Genomic DNA, 19848 nt, shown 5'->3' with positions numbered 1-19848 from the left:
TGGTGTGGTGCAGAAACCTGTATTTCTGTGGCTTTCAAAAGTATTAAACTTTGATCATCTTGACATTTGGGGGTTGGAAGTGCCTCCTGGGACCCCTGCAGATATTGCATATCAGAAGAGGGCTCAAGAGCAGAGCCTAACCCAGAAACTGGTCAGAAATGTCAACCTTGCAGTTAGGTGAGGTTGGTCAGGACATCTTCCAGACAGATGAGCAGAGTGGCGCAGCGGAAGCGTGCTGGGCCCATAACCCAGAGGTCGATGGATCGAAACCATCCTCTGCTAACCCCTGCTTTTTGCTCTGGGGCGAAAAACCATCAGCATGAGCGGAACTTTGCTGCCCTGCGTCACTTTGCGCAGCCAGGCTGCTATCCGGGGATGTTCAGTTGCACCAAGTGCAGCGATTCTGTTTTGTAGTGCTGAGCCGTGATCCCAGCTAGAACTGAACTTGGCCACGAAGGTGAACAACAACAATAAATGTTTGTATAAATACATCAACAGTAAAAGGAGGGCTAGGGAGAATCTCCATCCCTTGTTGGATGCTGAAGGCAACACAGTGACGAAGGATCAGGATAAGGCTGAGGTACTTAATGCGTTCTTCGCCTCAGTCTTTAATAGTAAGACTAGTTGTGCCCTGGGCACACAGCCCCTTGAGCTGGCAGATGGGGATGGGAAACAGAATAGGCCATGCACAATCCACGATGAGATGGTTTTGGATCTGCTTTGAAAGCTGGACACTCGCAAGTCCATGGGGCCAGATGGATTGCACCCTAGAGTGCTGAGGGAGTTGGTGGATGTGGTTGCCAGGCCTCTCTCCATCATCTTTCGACAGTCCTGGCTAACAGGGAATGTCCCGCTTGACTGGAGACTGGCAAATGTGACTCCCATTTTCAGGAAGGGCCGGAAAGGTGATCCTGGTAGCTACAGACCTATCAGTCTCATCTCAGTGCCAGGGAAGGTTATGGAACGGATAATCCCAGGATACATTGTGGATCAGTTAAAGGTCAACCAGGGGATCAAGCCCAGTTTGTATGGGTTTATGAATGGTAGATCCTGCTTGACAAACCTGATTTCGTTCTATGACAAGGTGACCCGCTTAGTGGATGAAGGCAAGGCTGTCGATGTGGTCTACCTGGACTTCAGTAAGGCCTTTGACACTGTCCCCCACAGCATCCTCATGGAGGAGCTGGCTGCCCATGGTTTGGATGGGCATACGCTTTGCTGTGTGAAACACTGGCTGGATGTCCAGGCCCAAAGGGTTGTGGTCAATGGAGTTAAATCCTGCTGGCAGCCAGTCATGAGTGGTGTCACCCAGGGCTCAGTACTGGGGCCTCTTCAGAGATTCAACATCTTTATCAATGATCTTGATGAGGGGATTGAGTGCACCCTCAGTAAGTTTGCAGACGACACCAAGTTGGGAGGGTGCGTTGATCTACCAGAGGGTAGAAAGGCACTACAGAGAGACCTGGATAGACTGCATCGATGGGCCAAGGTATACTGTGAGTTTCAGCAGGGCCGAGTGTCAGGTCCCGCACTTTGGTCACAACAACCCCAGGCAACCCTACAGGCTTGGGGAGGAGTGGCTGGAAAGCTGCCTGACAGAAAGAGACCTTGGTGTGCTAATGGACAGTCGGCTGAATATGAGCCAGCAGTGTGCCCAGGTGTTGCAAAGCGCACACCGAAGTCACCCGCTGTACCAATATGGTTATCGTGTAGTGCTTAGTTTATTGCAATTTGACTACAACATTTATAGAGCATCAGGTAGGCGTCGCGCGCTACAACACTGCTAATTGGACAGTGGATGTTATCGCATAGGCATTCTTGCAGTTAGATAGTGGTTAGCAGACCCGTAACTCACAACCTGGAGGCGTAGCTGTTTGACCTTGCAACACAGCAGCTGTTCTTCATTTCAGGCCTCCAAGGACACTCCAGAGATTACTCGCGTATGTTCTAATAAATATGCCCACTGTCCGTCAAATACTTCTCCACACACAGGTGGCCAAGAAGGCCAATGGCATCCTGGCTTGGATCAGAAATGGTGTGGTGAGCAGGACTAGGGAAATCATCCTGCCCCTGTATTCAGCATTGGTGAGGCCTCACCTTGAGTACTACGTTCAGTTTTGGGTGCCCCAGTACAGAAAGGACATTGAGGTGCTGGAGCAGGTCCAAAGAAGGGCAACAAGGCTGGTGAAGGGCTTGGAGAATATGCCCTACGAGGAGAGACTGAAGGAACTGGGGCTGTTTAGTCTGCGGAAGAGGAAACTGAGGGGAGACCTCATTGCTCTTTTCAAATAACTGAAAGGTGATGGCAGTGAGAGCGGGGCTGGTCTCTTCTCACTGGTGACAGGTGACAGGACAAGGGGAAATGGCCTCAAGTTGCGCCGGGGAGGTTTAGGTTGGATATCAGGAAAAAATTCTTTACAGAAAGGGTTGTCAAGCACTGGAACAGGCTCCCCAGGGAGGTGGTTGAGTCACCATCCCTGAATGTGTTTAAAAACCGTTTGGATGTGGTGCTCAGGGACATGATTTAGCGGTGGGTTGTTGGAGCAGTATGGTTAGGTTGCGGTTGGACTTGATGATCTTGAAGGTCCTTTCCAACCTGAGCAATTCTATGATTCTATGATTCTAAGTTTGGAAATTCTCCAAGGATGGAGATTCTTCCCGCTCCCTACAATCCTGTTCTGGTCTATGACTGCCCTCACTGTGATTTTATTTTTTTTAAAACTTTTATCCCACTGGTTTTTCCCTCAGGGCATCTCAAGCCCATTGCCTCATCTTTTTTTTTGCACACCTCCAGAAAGAGCTGGTTGGTCTTCATCTTCTGTCTATCCCATTAGCAAGACCTGTCACATCCCCCAGACTAGGTTATTTTTGGCTGCCCTCTGCTTTCCAGAGAAAGCCAGGTCAGACACTAAAGACCTGAGCTGCCCCCCGTGGCTTTGCATCTCAGCATCCCCATGTCAGCCCAACCACAGCAGTGGTGTCCCCATGGCCAAGCTCCACAGCAAAGCCTTGATTCATCTCAACACAGCAGAATATGAGCTGGTACCAGCAACCCAACGCAACAGCACTGGGTGGGGACAGCAAAACGAGCCTGCAAGTGGCAGGGCGCTGCCCAGTCCTGTGAGTGCAATGAGATGGTGTGAGGACGGTGTCAGTGCTGCTAGGTGTGCAGAGCTGCTGCTTTGCACCCCATTCATCCACCTGTCCATCTGCTGCTGGGTAGCTGTAGCAGTTAGGGCTGATGAGGGTTAAATCCCAGTTGAAGCCCAGCTCAGAGTGCTGCCAAGTGCTGGGAGCAGCTGGAGGCACTGCTGTGGCTCTGGCAGGGCCAGCTGCAGGACCAGGGCTCCATCTGTGTGCAGCTGTGCAGAGAGAGGCAGGGCTTGTGCAGAAGGCGTTGTGCAGTGTGGGACAGCTGAAAATCCTGCAGGGCATGCAAACCCAGTCCTGGAGAGACAGCTCCTCTAGGGCGTGCAAACTTAATGCCGGAGAGACAGCTCCTCCAGGGTGTGCAAACACAGCACCCATCTGCAAGGTGCAGTGTGAGTCCTAGTTTGCAGGAGAGCTTGTGGTCTGTGCCTCAGTTCTCCTGCCAGGCTGCAGCGTGCAGGACTCTGCTAGTCTTTGAGCAAGGCTGGCCCTGCCCGTGGGTGAAGTGCAAATTTAGTCACATTCCTGGCTATGGGCTGGCTTCTTGCTTGATCAGTCAGGGATGGATGTCTGGCTTCAGGCTGGCGGGGTGCCCTGCGGGGGTCGGCTCCTGCCCAGGGCAGCAGGCAGTCAGTGGCAGGGAAGGTGCCATTGTTCCCAGTGTTACTGCCCCGGGGTTACAGCCCCCAGCTCCTGACCACTGCTGCTTCTGAAATGTCCTGGCCACTGGATTCGTGAGGATTTGTAGGAATCACAGAAGTCCTCTTCATGTGAGTTCATTTGGATTAATGATCTCTGGAGTGCCTGCTCCTACCACCCAATGCAAATACAGAAAAGAAAACAGTGACTAATATTTTAGTTTTATTTAAAAAAAAAAAAAAAAAAAAAAAGTTTACTTGCACAGGAGGAGGTCCCCCCATGTTTCAGAGAAGAGTTAACTCTGCTGCTGTTTGCCATTGATGTCTTGTCCCTATGAATTTTCCCAAATGTTCTACCTTATTTTCCATCTGCTGTTCTCCCATAGGTAACAGCCACACGTGAACAGCGTTACCACTGCCATAAATCCCCCTCCACCCCACCATCCACCGTCAGTAAGCAAATGACTTTGAAAGGGAGAGAAGCTACTTTAACAAAGGAAAAAGATCCAACACAATGAAATTAAACCAGAAAGGTGACACCAAAACAGTTCCTCCAGAACAGAGCGCTGCAGAACAGCCTTGCATGGACCCTGCTGTGTTTCACAACCCCTGGGCACAGCTCGGTGGCTCTGATGGCATCCCCTGCTACAAGAATTCCTTGTTCCATGTTCTGGGGCAATGGGAGGTGGCTCCAGCTAGGTTTCAAATGTGAGTTGTCTTAATGCTTCGAGGCTGCGGTGGCCAGGTGGATGCAGGGCCACTAGTCTCCATGCTGCTTCCCAGGCGGTGCTGAAGGAGGCATCCCCAGCTCTACCCTCCTTCTGCAGGTCTTGTTCTCTGCGTGCTGCCCTTGTCCTCCTAACTTGGCATGAAACTGCTGGCAGAGGTGGATGGAGTGCACACTGTGGCCAAAAGATGTCTCCATCGCCCACAGGGAAGTCTAGGGAGGTCTTTCTGAAATGGTGGGGAATCCGTCCTGCATTGAGTCAGTACAGCTGCACGCAGCCTGTGCAGCAGGGAACAGCTCAACAGCCAAGTCCTGATGCCAGCACGATCCTGTCCACCAGCATCCAGAGAGAAGGAGCGATGGCAGAACTCACGTCCATCTCTGAGACAGGAGCTCCAGGGTGGGAAATCACAATGGAGTGAAGCTGGGTAAAGTTTTAAATGACTGGAAACTGATGTCTGCAATGGAAAGTACGGAACAACCTATTTGGTAGGTGTGGGATGTGGTTCCACCCCACAGATGTCTTTATGGTAAGCTGAACACTGTGTTGGGAATGCGGGAGGAGGAAGACATGGATCTCTTCATCCCCTCCCACCTGAGATTTGTACTTGGAGTTAGCAGGGAGGCTTGTTTCTGCATTGAGCCTCCAGTTTGACAGCTGAAACACTAAATCCTTTCCTATCTGTCCGCAGCTTCAACAGTTCTTTGGACTTAGACCTTCTGAGGACATCAGTAAGTGCCATTAGAAAGTGCCTAAGATCTTGGTGAGATCAGGTAAAATGTACCTAAGACCTCCATCCAGCCACCAGCTGGCTTTTATTGGGAAATCCCCTGTCCTGCCCCATTTCGTTGCCTCCCTCTCCCATTGAGTGCATCAAGGCACAGAGGAGGTCCCCAGGCTGCGTGTCCTGCAGGTGCCACAGGCTGTAAGCCCTGCTCAACCTCTTCACATCCTCAGTGGGGCTGGGAGAACAGGTCCGTGCTGCTGCCTGGATCCTGCCAATACTCACCAGGACACTTTGCAGTGGTCCTGCTGCTGCCAGGCAGCTCCTGCTGGGCTCTCTGAGATCATGGCAGTGGGTAGGAGGGTGCTCAGAGAGGATGCGAAGGCACTGTTCAAGGGGTGCCTGCAGTACTCATGCCCATGGTGGTAGTGATGTGCTCAGCAGATCAACACAATGCATCTCACTATGTATCTTTAGTGGCAGGTTTGCAGTGGAAGACTTTTTGTTGAAGAGTGGCATGACGGAGTCCTTGTTTGGTGCTACTCCTCTCCATTTGCTTGCTCCCTACATTCATAATCTGGTCCTCTTCAGTCCCTTACAAACAGACAATGGAAAGAGTTGTGAATACCTTAACAAATCCTGCTGATGTTTAAGAAAATCAGGATCTCCCCAGAAAGGACACCTAAAATCAAAATTCTGGGACTCAAGGGGCCATGGATCCCCGGCTGGATCAGACACAGAAGCATCAGCAAAGGTGACAAAGAGGATGTCCCCAGGCTCACAAGCACAGCCACTCCAGCTTGAGCTGGGCACTGTGAGGCTCAGGATCAGCCCAGGTAGAGGAACAAGTAGAGCTGCTAATATTTTGGTCACAGAAGGACTTCTCCTCCTTGAAGATATAGCCACGCCACCAAAACCTTGACATGATTGGGGTTGATGTCAACCTCACTGCCACCAAGGTGCAGAGGAGGGAATCAAAGCCTGTGATACAGGGATCCAAGGCTACTGAGAGCATGAACAAGCCATGGAGGATGACACCTGGGATGGACTTCTGCAGCATTTTGGAGTTAAAGCATCAGGCAGAGAGAGCTCCAGCGCGCTCTTTGTGGCAAGGAACAGTCCACATCAGGAGAAGGGACAGGTGGTGACATGGACCTTGCACCTATTCCCCTTTGGGTGTTGTCCTCAAGACGTGTCAAGGCGCGCAGCCAACAAAGGATAGACATTGAATGGTGACAAAGCCCTTGGCCAGGCTTTGTGGGCTGGATTGAACAGGCTGAGCACTAGCAATTAAAAATCCCAGAGCAAATAAAGGAGGGTGTTGTTAACTGCTGCCCTTCCTCATGTATTGCTGCAGTATCCAACTAATGCGTTTTACAGGCTCTTATCTGGAGGCGCATCAAGGAAATTCTTGAAGGAGGTAGTCTGAAGGGCACATGGGTGGAAAAGCACCCAGAAACCTGATGGTGGGGGGTAAAGCTGAAGGGCTGAAAGCGGGGCACCCCATCAGGTGCAGGGCGATAGGACACTGTGACGTAGGCTGTGTCTGGCAGTCACCGCCCTCAGGACGAGAAATGTCGAAGTTAGTAAAGAAAGGGAAAACTTTCCTCGCTAATTGTGAAAGGCCTTATCAAAAAGTCACACAAGGAAGTATGTCCTGAATGGCTGATGGCTGGAGATCCCATCACTGGCGAACCTGCTCCTGTGCTACCTGCCTAGGGCTGGTGAGATGGCAGAGCTGAGGAGAGGTGAGCTCAGTCCCAGCCCTGCCACTCCGCCACGTACCCATGGGGACATCACCCTCGTCTCTGCCCTCTCCTTATCTCCTGTGTTGTTATAAAACCATTAGGTCCTTGGGGCGAGGGTTGGCTCTGGGGCATCCTGCTGTCATCATCACTCTTTGGTTGTGTGGCATACAGCTCTGAGCTGCCACTAATTAACTGGAGCAAATGGGCTCCAGCTGCCACACCAGCAAGCTGATGGGGAGGAACATCCCCTTGGGACACAGGGAATCCTAGAACCACAGCATGGTTTGGTTGGAAGGCATCTTACAGCCCACCCCGCCCCATCCCCTGCCTCGGGCTGGTTGCCCCCCACCGGATCAGGTTGCCCAGGGCTCACCCATGGCCTTGGGCACTTCCAAGGAACCACCCAATCTCTGTGCCTGCTGGGCTGTGCCAAGCCACCAGGCACAGCCTGGACCAGCCTGAGATTAAGGGAGCATAATCTCAAAGCCGGTGTTCCAACGTGGCACTTGGACCCAGTTTCTGTGTGCTCAGCATTTGTCACTGGGCTGTGCACTGTTCCTGGTGACACAGCCTTTATTTGGCTTTTTGCAGTTCCCTGTTGACTTGCTGGAAACATGCTCCCCTCTGGAAAAGCATCCGCAGCCTGGGCAGCCCTGGAGCTGTGACATACATACAGAAAGACACCCTCCTCATCTCGGAGGACATCAGGTTTTGCTCCTTGCATCCCTGTTTGCTGCTGCCACACTGTTCACACCTGAGGTCTTGGTGCTAAGTGACAGCCCAGCTCTGAGTTGTTCCTACTGACACGCTGTTTGATCAGGCATCATTCCGTGTCTCTCTGCCACCAGGAGCTGTTGCATGGCAGCAGTGGCTCTCTCCAGTTCTCAGCATCATCTGATGGGAAGATCAGAGTAGGCGCAAACCCCCACTTCCAACTTCCACCCAAACCCCCTCCCCAGCCTCACTTGCCCTGGCTTGTCTCATCCAACCCACGTCCTTGTCCATCATTAATCTACCCCAGAGCATTTGTAAATCTGGTGTTCCTCCTGCATCATGGCTATCTCCAGCAGGTCCAGTTCCCCAGCACCAGCAAAGCATCCCTGTGTGCAACACCCACAGTACCTTTCCCTGGAGTCCATGTGGATGAGCGATGCTTGGGGAAGTGCAGTCTTTGTCGATGCTCTTCACCAACAGAACGATGCTTTATAGCTTCCCAGCTGGTAAAGTTGCTCCTCCAAGCACAGGTTTCCATTTCAGTGCTGAGTATCAGTTAAAACCCAGCTCCCTGTAGGGGACCTCAATGTTGAGTGTGTACCAGAAGATCCAGAAGAGAAGGCTGAAGGCGAGCAGCAGCGCTCCCATGTAAACGAAGAAGTCCCAGTAGCTGAGAGGAGCGAACAGCCCCAGGAGGAGGAGGACCAGCCCCAGCAGGTCGCACAGCAGGGCCAGCAGCAGCACCGCACCGCAGTGCCCTGCCAACCTGCACAGGGCCATGCTGCAGCCCCGGCGCCAGCATCCCTCCCCGCCGCTGTGGCAGGAGGAAGTACAAATGTCACAACACACCTTGCAGAACAATCGGGAGGCAGCACGACACTGCTTTAACCATTTCGTGGCCCCGCTGTCGCTGCCTCTGCTTCTTCCACAGCAGGACACAGGGCTTCCCTCTCTTTATTAGGAAACTGAGACATGGGGCTTTTTCCGGAGTGTTAAAATACACCTCCCTTGCAACCCCTCCCAAAAGCAGGTCTTGCTGGAAAACCAGAAATCACACAGCCTGTGCCATCGCCCATCCCCAGAATGGGAACTGTCAGGTCAGTGGTGAATCACTGCAGAAGGTGAGACTTCCCAGAGCTTGTCTGTGAGCAGCTTGGTGGAATCCTGGGCTGATGCTTTCTGCTCCCCAGTTGCCATGTGATACTGGGGACATCCTCCATCTCCAGTCTGCACTCGATAGCAAAAAGAGCAGTCTGGGGGTGATGGAGGACCCTGGGAGCCCAGGGCTGGCCTCTGTGGGCTGGCAGCCACCTGCTGTGGTCTCTGCATGCTGAGCTGCACCACCTCGGGGCAAGTGCAAGGCTGGCACTGGGGACAGTGTGGTGTCTGGAGCTGGGCACCACACATCGCTCCAGTGTTTGCTGCACAGGTGCTAAAAGCCACAGGACTCCTGCCTGCCACCCCCACGTGCATCACAGAGCACGTCCCCATCAGCCTCTCTCCCCTTACCCAGGCTGCTGCATGTAGGTACTGCAGGCAGCACCATGCTAATGGCAGCGTGAGCTGCTTCATCCTAAAAGCACTGCTCTGCAGGCAGAGAATTTTTTGCTCCCCTCATCTCAGAACAATGAAGGCTTTTTGAATATGCAAATTAATAACTGATCTCTTCTTTGTACATTCTGCTCTTCCAAGGCCTTGGGGAGGAGCCACTCTTTGGCAGCCCAGGACCTGTCAGCAGTGGGCTGGGGCACAGCTGCTCGCAGGACCTGACCACCCCCTTCTCAGGAATCCTTTTTCTGTGGTCTTCTTTCAATGGACTACAGTGACGGTGGAGATGGATGGAGGAGGTTTGTGGCTCTTTGCTCCTTCATTCCGCTGCATTTGGAGGAACCTGTGGGAGGGTTAGTGTTGGTGATGCTGGAGGTGCCCTGGTCATAGTTTTACTGATGAGACTGAGCCCTGTTACTTCCTGAAGATTGGGATTTTTGCTTTGTCTTCCTTCCTTTGCTGCAGATGCATCCAGTTCCCATTTTGTTTGCCTATTTATCGATCTATTCATTTATCTTTCTTCCAAGGTCTTTTTCTTCTGTTCCCTGGATTTCAGGGAGCCTTTCCATCTTGCATTAAGCACTTTTCATCATCTTCAGGAAACCCCTGTTAACGCACCAAGACTGTTCTTTCTCTTCTAGACCAACTTTCTCCAGTCTCTGATGCCCACCGACATCAGCCATGTGGGACACTGGGCATTGCATCCTCCAAAGCAAACAGCTCAGGTGAAGGTGGGACTGATGCAAGGAGCTGGAGTCAGCCCTGGCCTATCCAGCCCCACCCTGAGAAGGGCTGTGCTGCCTCGATCCCATCAGGCCAGACTGAGAGCTCTTCTTTTGGACTGCATTCCTTGCTTAGGGCATGGAAGCAAGAAACCAAGCTGGTGATGGCAGCTCCCTGTTTCCCCCCACCTTTGATGTTGCATGGCACCTTGGGGGATGCCAGCAGCCCGGCTTGGATTTGCTCTGTGGGAAGTGTTCTTGTCCGGGTGCAACTCCGTGGTGGTGAGCCGTACCAAGCAGTGCATGAGAGCAGCGATTTGCCCGCGATAGCACTCACGGAAACGTGACACGCTAAATAAAATCACTCCCTCGGGCTGGGAAGGGACCCAGAGGTTTCCAGAAGTTCATTCACCTCCAATTATCAGCTCAGAAAACTGCAGACAGCCGCATTTCATTCCCCAAGATATTGAAAAACAAATAAATAAAACCAAGCAGAGAGCACTGCCTACCTCTTCTGCCTTTTTGTAGCCCAGTTCCGCTGCAGCTGAAAGGACGATGTTAGCGGAGCGTGCTCCCGGAGCTGGCCCCGAACAGGTTTGCAGAAGTATGCAGCAAGAGCGAACCAGTTCCCCAAAGGGAACAATGGGTGCGTGCCCCCCAGTTACACATTAGTCGGGCGCAGCTGGAACGTGAGCAGGTGAATGGAAGCGCTCTGACAAAATCTTGGGCTAGCAGGTGTCAGTCAATATTTATTTAACTGCAGTGTCAGGAGATGAATCCTTAAACACGGGCACGGAGGGGCTGCTTTTCCCAAGGCAAAGCCCTGTGCCGGGTTCAGCAGGTGAGAGCTGGCTCAGACCTGAACCTGCATTGAGGGCAGCTGCAGGGATGGCTTCCAGACCCAGGCTCTCGTGTCTTACCCTGCTTTCCAGTTTTACTAGGGACAGCTTTAGGGTCCTGACCGTGCTTCTTCTGTCTGCACCCAGCAGGGACTTTCTGAGCTATTCTCACTTCTGCAAACATTTGTCCTTCCCATACCTGTGCTCAGCTTTATAGCAAAGGAAATGAAAGCACTTTCTAATAAAATAATTCCTTGCACACAGAAGGCAGGCACCGGCTGGGCTGCAGCCAAACCCAGACAAAACCTCCAAGGACTTTGCCCAGCCTCAGCAACGCAGGCTAATTCTGCACAGGAGGTGAGAGGAGAGGAGCAGAAGAGGGGAAAACCTTCAGGCATGAGTCAGGCTGCTTTCCATAGGCAGGGGGAGCACAAACCGCTCTGCAGGCCACAGAAGCGCCTGCCCACAGCCCTGGCTCACACTGACTGAGGGTCTCTCCATCACAGCTTCTCCAGGAAATAGTTTCCTATTGGCACTTCCCACCTGTCTGTAGGGCATGGCCCCAAATGCCCATGATGCCCCCCCCCCCCACAGACTCTCTGGGGTCATCTGCAGCACACCACTGCTTATGGGCTGGAGCAGGGGTGGGGATGGAGGAGCTGAATTTCTGCATGTCCCTCCACAGAGCCCTGCAGACCGGCACAACTGCAACACTGCCCGCCCCGGGGGAGCACGAAGCCCCGCCCACTCACACAGCAGACCACGCCCCCAGCCATAAGCCACGCCCCCCTCCACAGGCCCCACCCCCACGCGCCCCACGTGTCTGTCTGCAGAGCGTGGTGATGCCTGCGTGGTGTTTGCTCTTCCTGCTGAGTTATGGAAAATCAAATAAAAAGAGGAAAAAAAAAAAACCCAACTTCTGCTGCTGCTGGGGGCACACACCTGCTGGGGCTGCGGGGCCTGGAAGCCCCTGCTGCACTGAGCCCATGGCCGGACTGATGGGCCACTCCCATGTGTGGGTGAAATATGGTTTGTGCTCATGCTGCTGAGGACTGAAATAGGAAAGATTTGGGGATTTTATGGAGGGATTGTGTGGGAGGTGGCAGCACAGCCCAGCAGGATGCTGCCCACCCTGCAGGGTGCCAGGAGGGGAGCACCCTGGGGAGCATCCCACATGCTCCGGGCTTACAGCACCGGGGTCATCCAGAAACACAGGGGAATATTTTCTCTCTGATCTGTTCTGCAGACGTAGTGAATTTCATAATGAGTTTCCTGCTCTTTTTATAGAGCACGGAAGCAGATCGCATTGGATCTAGCTTTAGTGAGAGTTGGGCAGGACTGCTGTTGCTGCCTGACCCAATATTTTCTTCACAACATGTGTTTGGTTTTTTTTGTTCCAATCCGAAGCATCCCAGCAGGATTCAAACAGGCTTCAGGGTGAGCACAGATGAACCCAGGGAGCAGTGAAGCCGTGCTTTGTGCATGCACAGGAATGGCCCAAAGGCACAAGCACCCTGTGGGCAGACCTAGGGTGCCTCAGCCACGCAATGCCCCAGCAGTGGCAGGAGGTGCCCTGGGGATGGCCATGTAACATGGTGCTGGATGTCCCCTTGTTTTTATCATCTGTTTGGGGATCTGCTGTCCTAACCCTGCTTTGAACGCAGAGACAACTCCTGTCTCTGCAGCCTCCCATGGCAGCAGGACACAGAGGTTCTTTGGACCCATGCACAGCACAGAGACAAGATTTCCCTCCTTGGAGGCCCTGTGCTGTTGGCTGGGCGGTGTTGGGGCATGCACTCGTTGTCAGCTCCCACTGAAGCCCTTGTGAACAGCATTTCCCAGTGCCAGGAGCAATTTGCATTGCACACATAAATGCAGAATCCACCCAGCCTCCGGGTAGCACTCAGGCACTGATCTTTCATGCAGCGAAGGGGTATGCTCCCACTGCTGCTGTGCTTCTGTCTGCACCTTCAGCTTCGACCTGCTAATCCAGCTCTCCCTTTGATTACTATTTCTCCCTTTACTCCTCTGACCCCTACAGCTCATACGCACCAGGCCCACTCACTGCTGACCCCTGGGCTATTGCCCTAATCCTTATCTGTGCAGGCTCCAACCCCTGCTGGCCCCTTCCTGTGCCACCTGTACCCCCCTTCACACCTGAGGGGTCTCTGAGCAGACCCCAGGGCAGAGTCCCAGCCCAACCCATGGCTCCAGCCCTCCTGCTGTCTCCTGTTGCACCCCGGGGTTGACCAGTTCCCCTCCCGCAGCAGCACCACAGCAGCAAGGTGAAACCCTTGGAATATTTTTGCTTTAATTAAATCAAATATTCTTGTTATGAATAACCAGCATGGAATCCCGTTACATTTCTGATCTCAGTGACTTCTTATCCCATTGAAGCTTCACCAGCTGTCTCCTTGGTTGTGAAATGTACAGAACAGGACTCCACTTTATGTCCCCATCCCTCGTGCTTCTCTGTGATTTCTTCCTTGCCAGCCCTGCTGCTCACCTGCTTTTCTGGCTGCAGCTCATCCTCAGGCAGGAGCTTGGGGTGAGCCTGTGCCCACTGCAGCCAAATCAATAGAGAACCTGCCCGGTGCCAAGCCAGCACCGAAAATAACAGCAGAGTACTGCTCAGCAGGATGAATGGCTGAAGAGCAGGAGAAGGTTTGCTGGGTCTGCTGCCAGACCACTCACCTCCAACACTCCATTCACCAGCTGGCACCAGCTGGGGACACGTGTGCACCACATGGAAACACAACTCGGGGCACGGCCAAGCCAAGTCAGTGGGATGTGTTCCTCGAGCATGTGCATCTCGTGCCAGCTACAGTCCAGAAACTGCCTCTGCTGCTCCCCATCATACAGCACTGCCAACCTCGCCCCCATCCCCAGGGGAAGCGTCTCAGCTGTCATGAGGCTTTGGACTGTAGGTGCTTTGGGCCATATCTGTAGACCAACCTCAGCTTTCAGTGGGTATCCTGGTGTTATCTGGAGCTCCCAGCATGTCTGCGGTGGCGGCTCCTGGGGGATGTGGCACCCAAACCAAAAGGAAGTTGTTCTGTGCTGATGCCTGCAGTCCTAATGCAGTGCAGGGTGTTGCAAAGCTGCCGTACCCCTTTGCCAGTGTGTCTTCCTCGAACTTCGTTCCCAGGAATCTCCCACTGCTTTAAGGGGCTGATCTGTGGGAGGGGGTGGGAATGCTGCATGGAGGTGCAGGTGAGGACTCCTCTCCTGTGCCCTTCTTCTGCCTCTGATCAGCATCAAGCTGTGTCCTACCCACCCCTGGTGCTGGGCCCTCACCTGCTCGGGGCTCCGGGCACTGAGCCATGGCTCGCTGGGCTGTGGTCTTCCCAGGTGCGAAGCTGTGGATGGTGAGCTGGGTCTGAAAAATCAGTCCCACCCAGAGTCAGGGGCTGAACATTATGGGCCCAATTGTATTAACACAGGTGTTGCTCTCCAGACGGAGAGCGGTTCTTCAGACTGGGAATTTTCATTTCGAGTGGGATTGTGTGAGTGCTGCACCCTGAGCACGGATTGAGCTCCAGCTCACAACCATACATTGCCCAGCAGCCATAGCAGATCCACGTTGGGGAATTCCTGCCCATGGACCCATGTCTGATCTTCCCATGCCTTGATGACCTGTGTTGCCCATCCTGATGGCCTCTGCTGCAAAGTGCTCTGAGACCACGCTGTCCTGCTGCCCCTCTCTGTGACTCTGGCGATACCTCCTTGGGCCTGCCATCTTCCAGATGTGAAGTACAGTGCTCACAGCAGCTTTACCCACACTGTGGTGGGCTGGCTCCTCTCCACTGCTGTGCCTTGCAAAAGCTGCTAACAGAGGCTGCCAGGAGCTCTGGTTTCTCCTGCACGTGTTGGGTTGGTCATTGCACAGCATGCATTGGGTTGGGCATTGCACAGTGGGCTGATGTGGGGCACTGGGCTCACCACCAAGTCCTGCTCTCTTTTTCCTGGGGTTCACTGGGCAAAATACAAAGTTCACTTTCACACTAGGACCAGTACAAGCGTGTTCCTTCTTATAGGGAAGAGACTGGGATAAATTCCTCTAGGAGAATACAGGAGAACGTTTCTTTTTATGGCTAATATGGGGAGTGGGGTGGGAGCCTTCCTGGGAGGTGCTCAGTGGTTGAAGAAGAAGGACTTGAGGCTCTGCAGGAACTGTGACTTCTGTCTCTGCTTCTGCTTCTTGCGGATGATGGGGATCCAGACGAGGCCACAGACAAGGAGCATCAGTCCCATGGACAGGAAGGCGGGGCCGCACATTTTGTACACCTCGATGTTCTTGATTTCGAGGCACGACAGGCTGGTGATGACTGTCCCAAAGAGGAAGACAGCTGCTCCGACAGACACGACAATGACGGGCTTGTGGTAGATGTCCCACTTGCTCCTGGAGGCACTGGTCCAGACAGACTCGCTGCGAGAGCTGATGCACAGGGTGCTGGCCGTGTTGCTGGTCAGCATCTCCTTGGATGGAGGGGACTTCTCGCTCTCATTAGGGCTCGGGGGGGGATTTTCCATGGCAGTGGGATCTGAGGAGGAGACCTGGGGTGGACAAAAGAGGAAGAGCAGAGCAGGACTTGTGCTGGAGGATGGACTGAGTGCTGTCCATCTTGTCATCAATGAGTGCATGGCCTTGGCCAAGTTAAAAATTGGGGAAGGCTCTGTGCCTTGCAGCAGGGAGAGAAGAGCATCATGCCTTTGTGAGCAGTGACATTTAAGAATAGGCAACTGGATCCTTCAGGGAGGAGGGCTGATGGTGCTGTAGGAGTCCCACTGCCCACCCCTACCCCAGGGCAGTTCACATCCTTAGAACTTCTTTACCCAGAGGCAGTGAGACCCCAGCACTGCTGCCCAGAGCTGTGGGTGCCCCATCTCTGGAGGTGCCCGAGGCTGTGGATGGGCCCTGAGCAGCCTGAGCTGGAGGGGCAGCCAGCCCATGGCACGGATGGGGCTGGGGGGGTTGCAGGAGGAATCTCAGCTCATGCCAGATGCTGTGTTTGTGGTGCTGGGGTCAGCCCTGAAGATTCCTCAGGGGCCCTGCCCCTCCATTAGATTTTCACCCACTCGAGGAGGAAATGCATTTTCCCAGAAACTGCATGACTTTAGCACGGGGAAATCATTATGATAAATGGGAAATGCAGTGCATTATGTTAACCACTATTTCATCGGAGCAGGGGGAAGCAGGACGTGGAGCTGGCGGGGAGTGCCCGCAGGGTGCAGCGTGCTGCAGGAATGGGATGGGCCTGCTGAGCTCTAGCTGAGCACCACACGTGCATGCTGTGAGACTGATGCTGATCTGGAGTGGTTCATCCAAAACCCTGCCCAGGCCCTCACATAGCATAGCAGGCTGAGAGCTTGCTCCCAGGAAGACACACAACGCGGATGCTATCACACTGGGTTTGCAGGTTTGCATCCCGCTTTGGCTATGGAGAGGTGCAGAGGAGATGAGCCCGGAGCCCGGTGCCTCCAGCCCATTTCCTGCAGCTGCTGCTTGATGCCAGGGCTTGCACCATGTTGGTGCAGACACATGGAGCTGCAAAGCTGCTCCAGTGGTTCTAACGATCCCTACCTGGGCCATGCTGGTAATCCCTGGCTGGGTCGTGCTGGGCCCTGTGCCCACCCTGGGGTGCCAGTGGCCAGGTGCTGGCTGACACCTCCCTTATTCCTTTCATCCATGTCTCTTGCCCTGGTTTGTGGTTTATTCTGATGCAATTTTTCTGTTTACCCCCAGTACTGAAACACTCAAGCACTGTTGCAGAAATGCAGACCTGGTGACACTGACATATTTTGTGCCATCTCAGGTTTGCAAAAATTGGACCAACAAACAAAAAATGAAAGCAGAGCTCAGTGCTTGCATCCCTCCCATCTGCAGCTCTCCCCTACTCTGTCGAACCAGGAGAGATGGGGCAGGGCAGGGCACACTTATCCTGCCATCCTCATCTGCTATGGCCTCTGGTGAGTCTCTTCCCAAGATTTCATCCTCCACAGTCATGGCATTTTGTGTCTTTCTCTCCTTTTAGCATCCATTGTGGAGAGTTTTTATGTTCAAGCCACTGTATAACTTTAATTCAGCTTTGTGGTTGGAAGCTTGCCCTCAGCCCTGACGTGCTGCCCTGTCTGCAGCCCCAGCACTCTGTCCAGCTCCCAGCACCCTGCTCCCTGCTCACCTATGTGCTCCTGCCCCACTCTGCAGAGCGCCTTCCCCTCCACTTTGCAGAGATAGAATGTCAGACTCCTGCAGAAACCTTGCTCTTCCTTCCAGGATTGCATTTGCACTAGACCAGATTCATTTTTCCCTTTTATTTTCCGGCATAAGAATTCCTCTCACCACACTTCTCAGAGGCTGATCATTTTCGTAGCACTTTGCAGCACACTTTTCTCCATGTTTTTTTTTTTTTTTTGTTTTGTTTGTTTGTTTGCATTTAGATATTCTGCTCTGTATTCCTGTCTGTTCTTTTGCATGAGGCTCTGTGTAGTTCCCTTCTGTTAGCTCAGGAAGGGTTTCACTCCCTACACATGGCTGGGAGTTTGGTTGCAAGCTCTGCACGTATCTGCAGCTCTTGGGAGAGCTAATGTGATTCCAGCTCCTGCTCTGCCCATACTCCATCCCTAATTCGTCCCAGATGTGCTCACATTGGAAGATGCGTGATGCTCGTACTGAGCAGCCCAGCAGGATAATGCTATCAGGTTTCACCCACATTTTGAATAATTATTGTTGTAAGGAGAGCGTCCACAGATGTCCATTTGCTGGCTTGCAAATGCCTCCAGAGCACATCTCACATATCATGGCTGGCTGCTGCTGCCCCAGGTCCTGCAGGCACTGCTAATACCGGGGTCTTTCTCTGTCCTCAACAGAAGAAGGAACCTTGAGTGATGCTGTTTCTCCCTTTTTGCTCTCCCAGTGCATTGATTGCATGGTTATGTTTTGCTGAGGACCCCAGTGCCAATAAATCCCATTAAATGATTTAATTTTCCCGCCCCTCTCTGTGTTCATACAGGAGCAGCTCTCTGCTCTGTCTGCAGCCATGGAGGCCAGAAATCCTTCCGACAATTCGGAGTCTGAGACCAGCACATGAGCAACCAGGACCTGAGGTGCGACAACCAACCTGCAGATATGGACTGAGCCCCTTGGAAAGCGCTGCTCCTACCCAAGACCGTGCTAATGATGGATCTAGTACCCCAAGTCTCCAGCCTGCCCATCTCCTTCTCCTATGGGGAAGCAGCTCTGATTCTTCAGGAGCTTCCTACGCATTCCTCTTATCTCAACACCTAACTGCTGCCACTGTTCCCTCCAGGAACACCACAGCCCAGACAAGGACATTTTGGGGGCATGGCTTTTCCTGATACCCTGGGGTGTCTCAGTCTGACTCTTGGCTGTATCCTCCATACAGGACCCCCCAGGGAACAATCGTGGGACCATGTTTGCTGGGACAAGGGACCGAGACAGAGACAGAGAGCCCACGTGGGATGATGGGATGACTGGGGAAGGAGGCCGTGTGGACAGGCACATGCATGCTCTTAGCAGAAACGTGTCAAGATGCCATGCCCCAGCCAAATTTAATTCAGCACCTATCAATCAGGTTCAAAGTTAATCAGAATGAGGTGCATATTAATGAGCCAGCGTGCCCAGGGTCCTCTCAAAATGAGGAGGGTGGGCACTGTGGGACCCCCACGGCCAGGGGGGCTGAGGAGCACCCAGTGGAGGGGACAGGTGAGGGTCAGACAGGGGACCTGAAGGGACCAAGTGCCAACTCACCATGCTGAGCTGTGCTCCTGTCTGGCTACACCAAGCATCCCCCGACGCACAGAAGAAGCAGCAGGGAACTCAGGGTGCGCCGCTTCCCGTCGCCATGGGTCAGCGCAGAGAGGGACAGATCCCGCTGGGCTCAGCAGGCTCTGCTCTGGGAGAAGATGGAGTTGTGTCAGCACAAAGCACCCTACAGCCCCTTCCTCCCTCCTGCCCTCCCCGTACCCCGCCATGGCCAGTGCTGGCCCTGTGGACAGGCTGGCTCTGCCCTGAGACCAGGGCTGGGGAAAGAGGGCGAGGTGGCAGGACATCGCACACCGCCTCCAAGCCCCACCACATCCTGGATGTAAGCCAGGCCGGAGCCAGTGTCCATTTGCTGGTGTGGTGGAGCCGGGCTGGGCCCAACCTCCTGCATCCCTTGGGAGCAGCTTCTCGCCATCGCCCAGAATTTGGTTGGCCCCATCGATGTGCTCAGGGTCTTGATGAGTGAAGAGCACTCGCGAACCCCTTTTTGGGGCTCAGCAAAAGGAGGACCCCCACCCTTGCTGTGCTGCATCCACCACCCCAGAACCAAGCCCATGGAAGCCCATCCTACTTACGTGGGAAGGGCAGAGGATGGCTGCCCACCACCAGCGGTGGGACGGGTGGAGCAGCTGCAGCAGAGCACTCTGCTCTCCTCACCCAGGCTCACCTTCAGCCCCGCAGCCCTCCGGATGTTGTCTACTGGGCTCTGTTCACTCTAATGAGCGGTGGAGCATATCCCAGCTCTGATGAGCTCACCAGCCCATCAGGATATTGGTTAACTCTTTGTTTCCCTGCCTTGGGCTCCTGTGAGGCTGACTTCTAGGCAGCTTGCCTGCAGGGTTTTCTAAGAGGCCGCAGCTTGGAGGCAGTCCAGTGGCAGGAAGAGCAGGGTGGGTCGGTTGCTGGAGCAGGGCTGGGGATGCTGCCCCAGGCTTTGAGCATCAGCAAGTCCCTGTAGCCACTCTGGGTTGTGGTTGCTATGCTTCCAATAAGGGGATGATAGCCAGTGTCTGCAAAACACTTGGAGGCTCCTTGCTGAGACATTTGATGGATGCAAGACATTAGCAGTTAGCTATTAATTAACATCCTGAGCCCATTACAAGGAGGGGGATGGGAGGTGAATCCACAGCCATACTTTAAAACCTTCTTATATCAGTTTGAATCCACTTGCTGCAGGGAAGGGATCCAGTCTGAGAGAGGCATTGCTGGTGGCCAGGAGTGGCTGCAGCATTGATGGGGCTGTGCCCATCC

General features: G+C 53.6%; 1 protein-coding gene and 1 non-coding gene across 4 annotated transcripts; one reads left to right on the top strand and one right to left on the bottom strand.

Annotated features, from left to right (window-relative positions):
* Positions 211–282, top strand: TRNAM-CAU. Its single transcript has one exon. It is a non-coding gene; the product is annotated as a tRNA-Met (tRNA).
* PIRT (phosphoinositide interacting regulator of transient receptor potential channels) lies at positions 13093–19299 on the bottom strand. Of its 3 annotated transcripts, XM_021415096.1 has the most exons (3): positions 19173–19299; positions 18583–18727; positions 13093–15368 (listed from the first exon to the last, which is right to left on the bottom strand). In XM_021415096.1, the coding sequence occupies exons 2-3, from the start codon at positions 18583–18585 to the stop codon at positions 14946–14948; spliced, it is 426 nt and encodes a 141-aa protein (XP_021270771.1). In that variant the 5' UTR covers positions 18586–18727; positions 19173–19299; the 3' UTR covers positions 13093–14945. The 3 variants fall into 3 exon arrangements, with proteins under 3 accessions (XP_021270771.1, XP_021270768.1, XP_021270769.1); XM_021415093.1 differs by having other exon boundaries at positions 13093–18727; XM_021415094.1 differs by having other exon boundaries at positions 13093–18722.

This window comes from Numida meleagris, chromosome 17 (genome assembly GCF_002078875.1).
Source record: "Numida meleagris isolate 19003 breed g44 Domestic line chromosome 17, NumMel1.0, whole genome shotgun sequence".
Taxonomy (NCBI): Eukaryota; Metazoa; Chordata; class Aves; order Galliformes; family Numididae; genus Numida; species Numida meleagris.
This window is presented reverse-complemented; position numbering and strand designations above follow the sequence as displayed.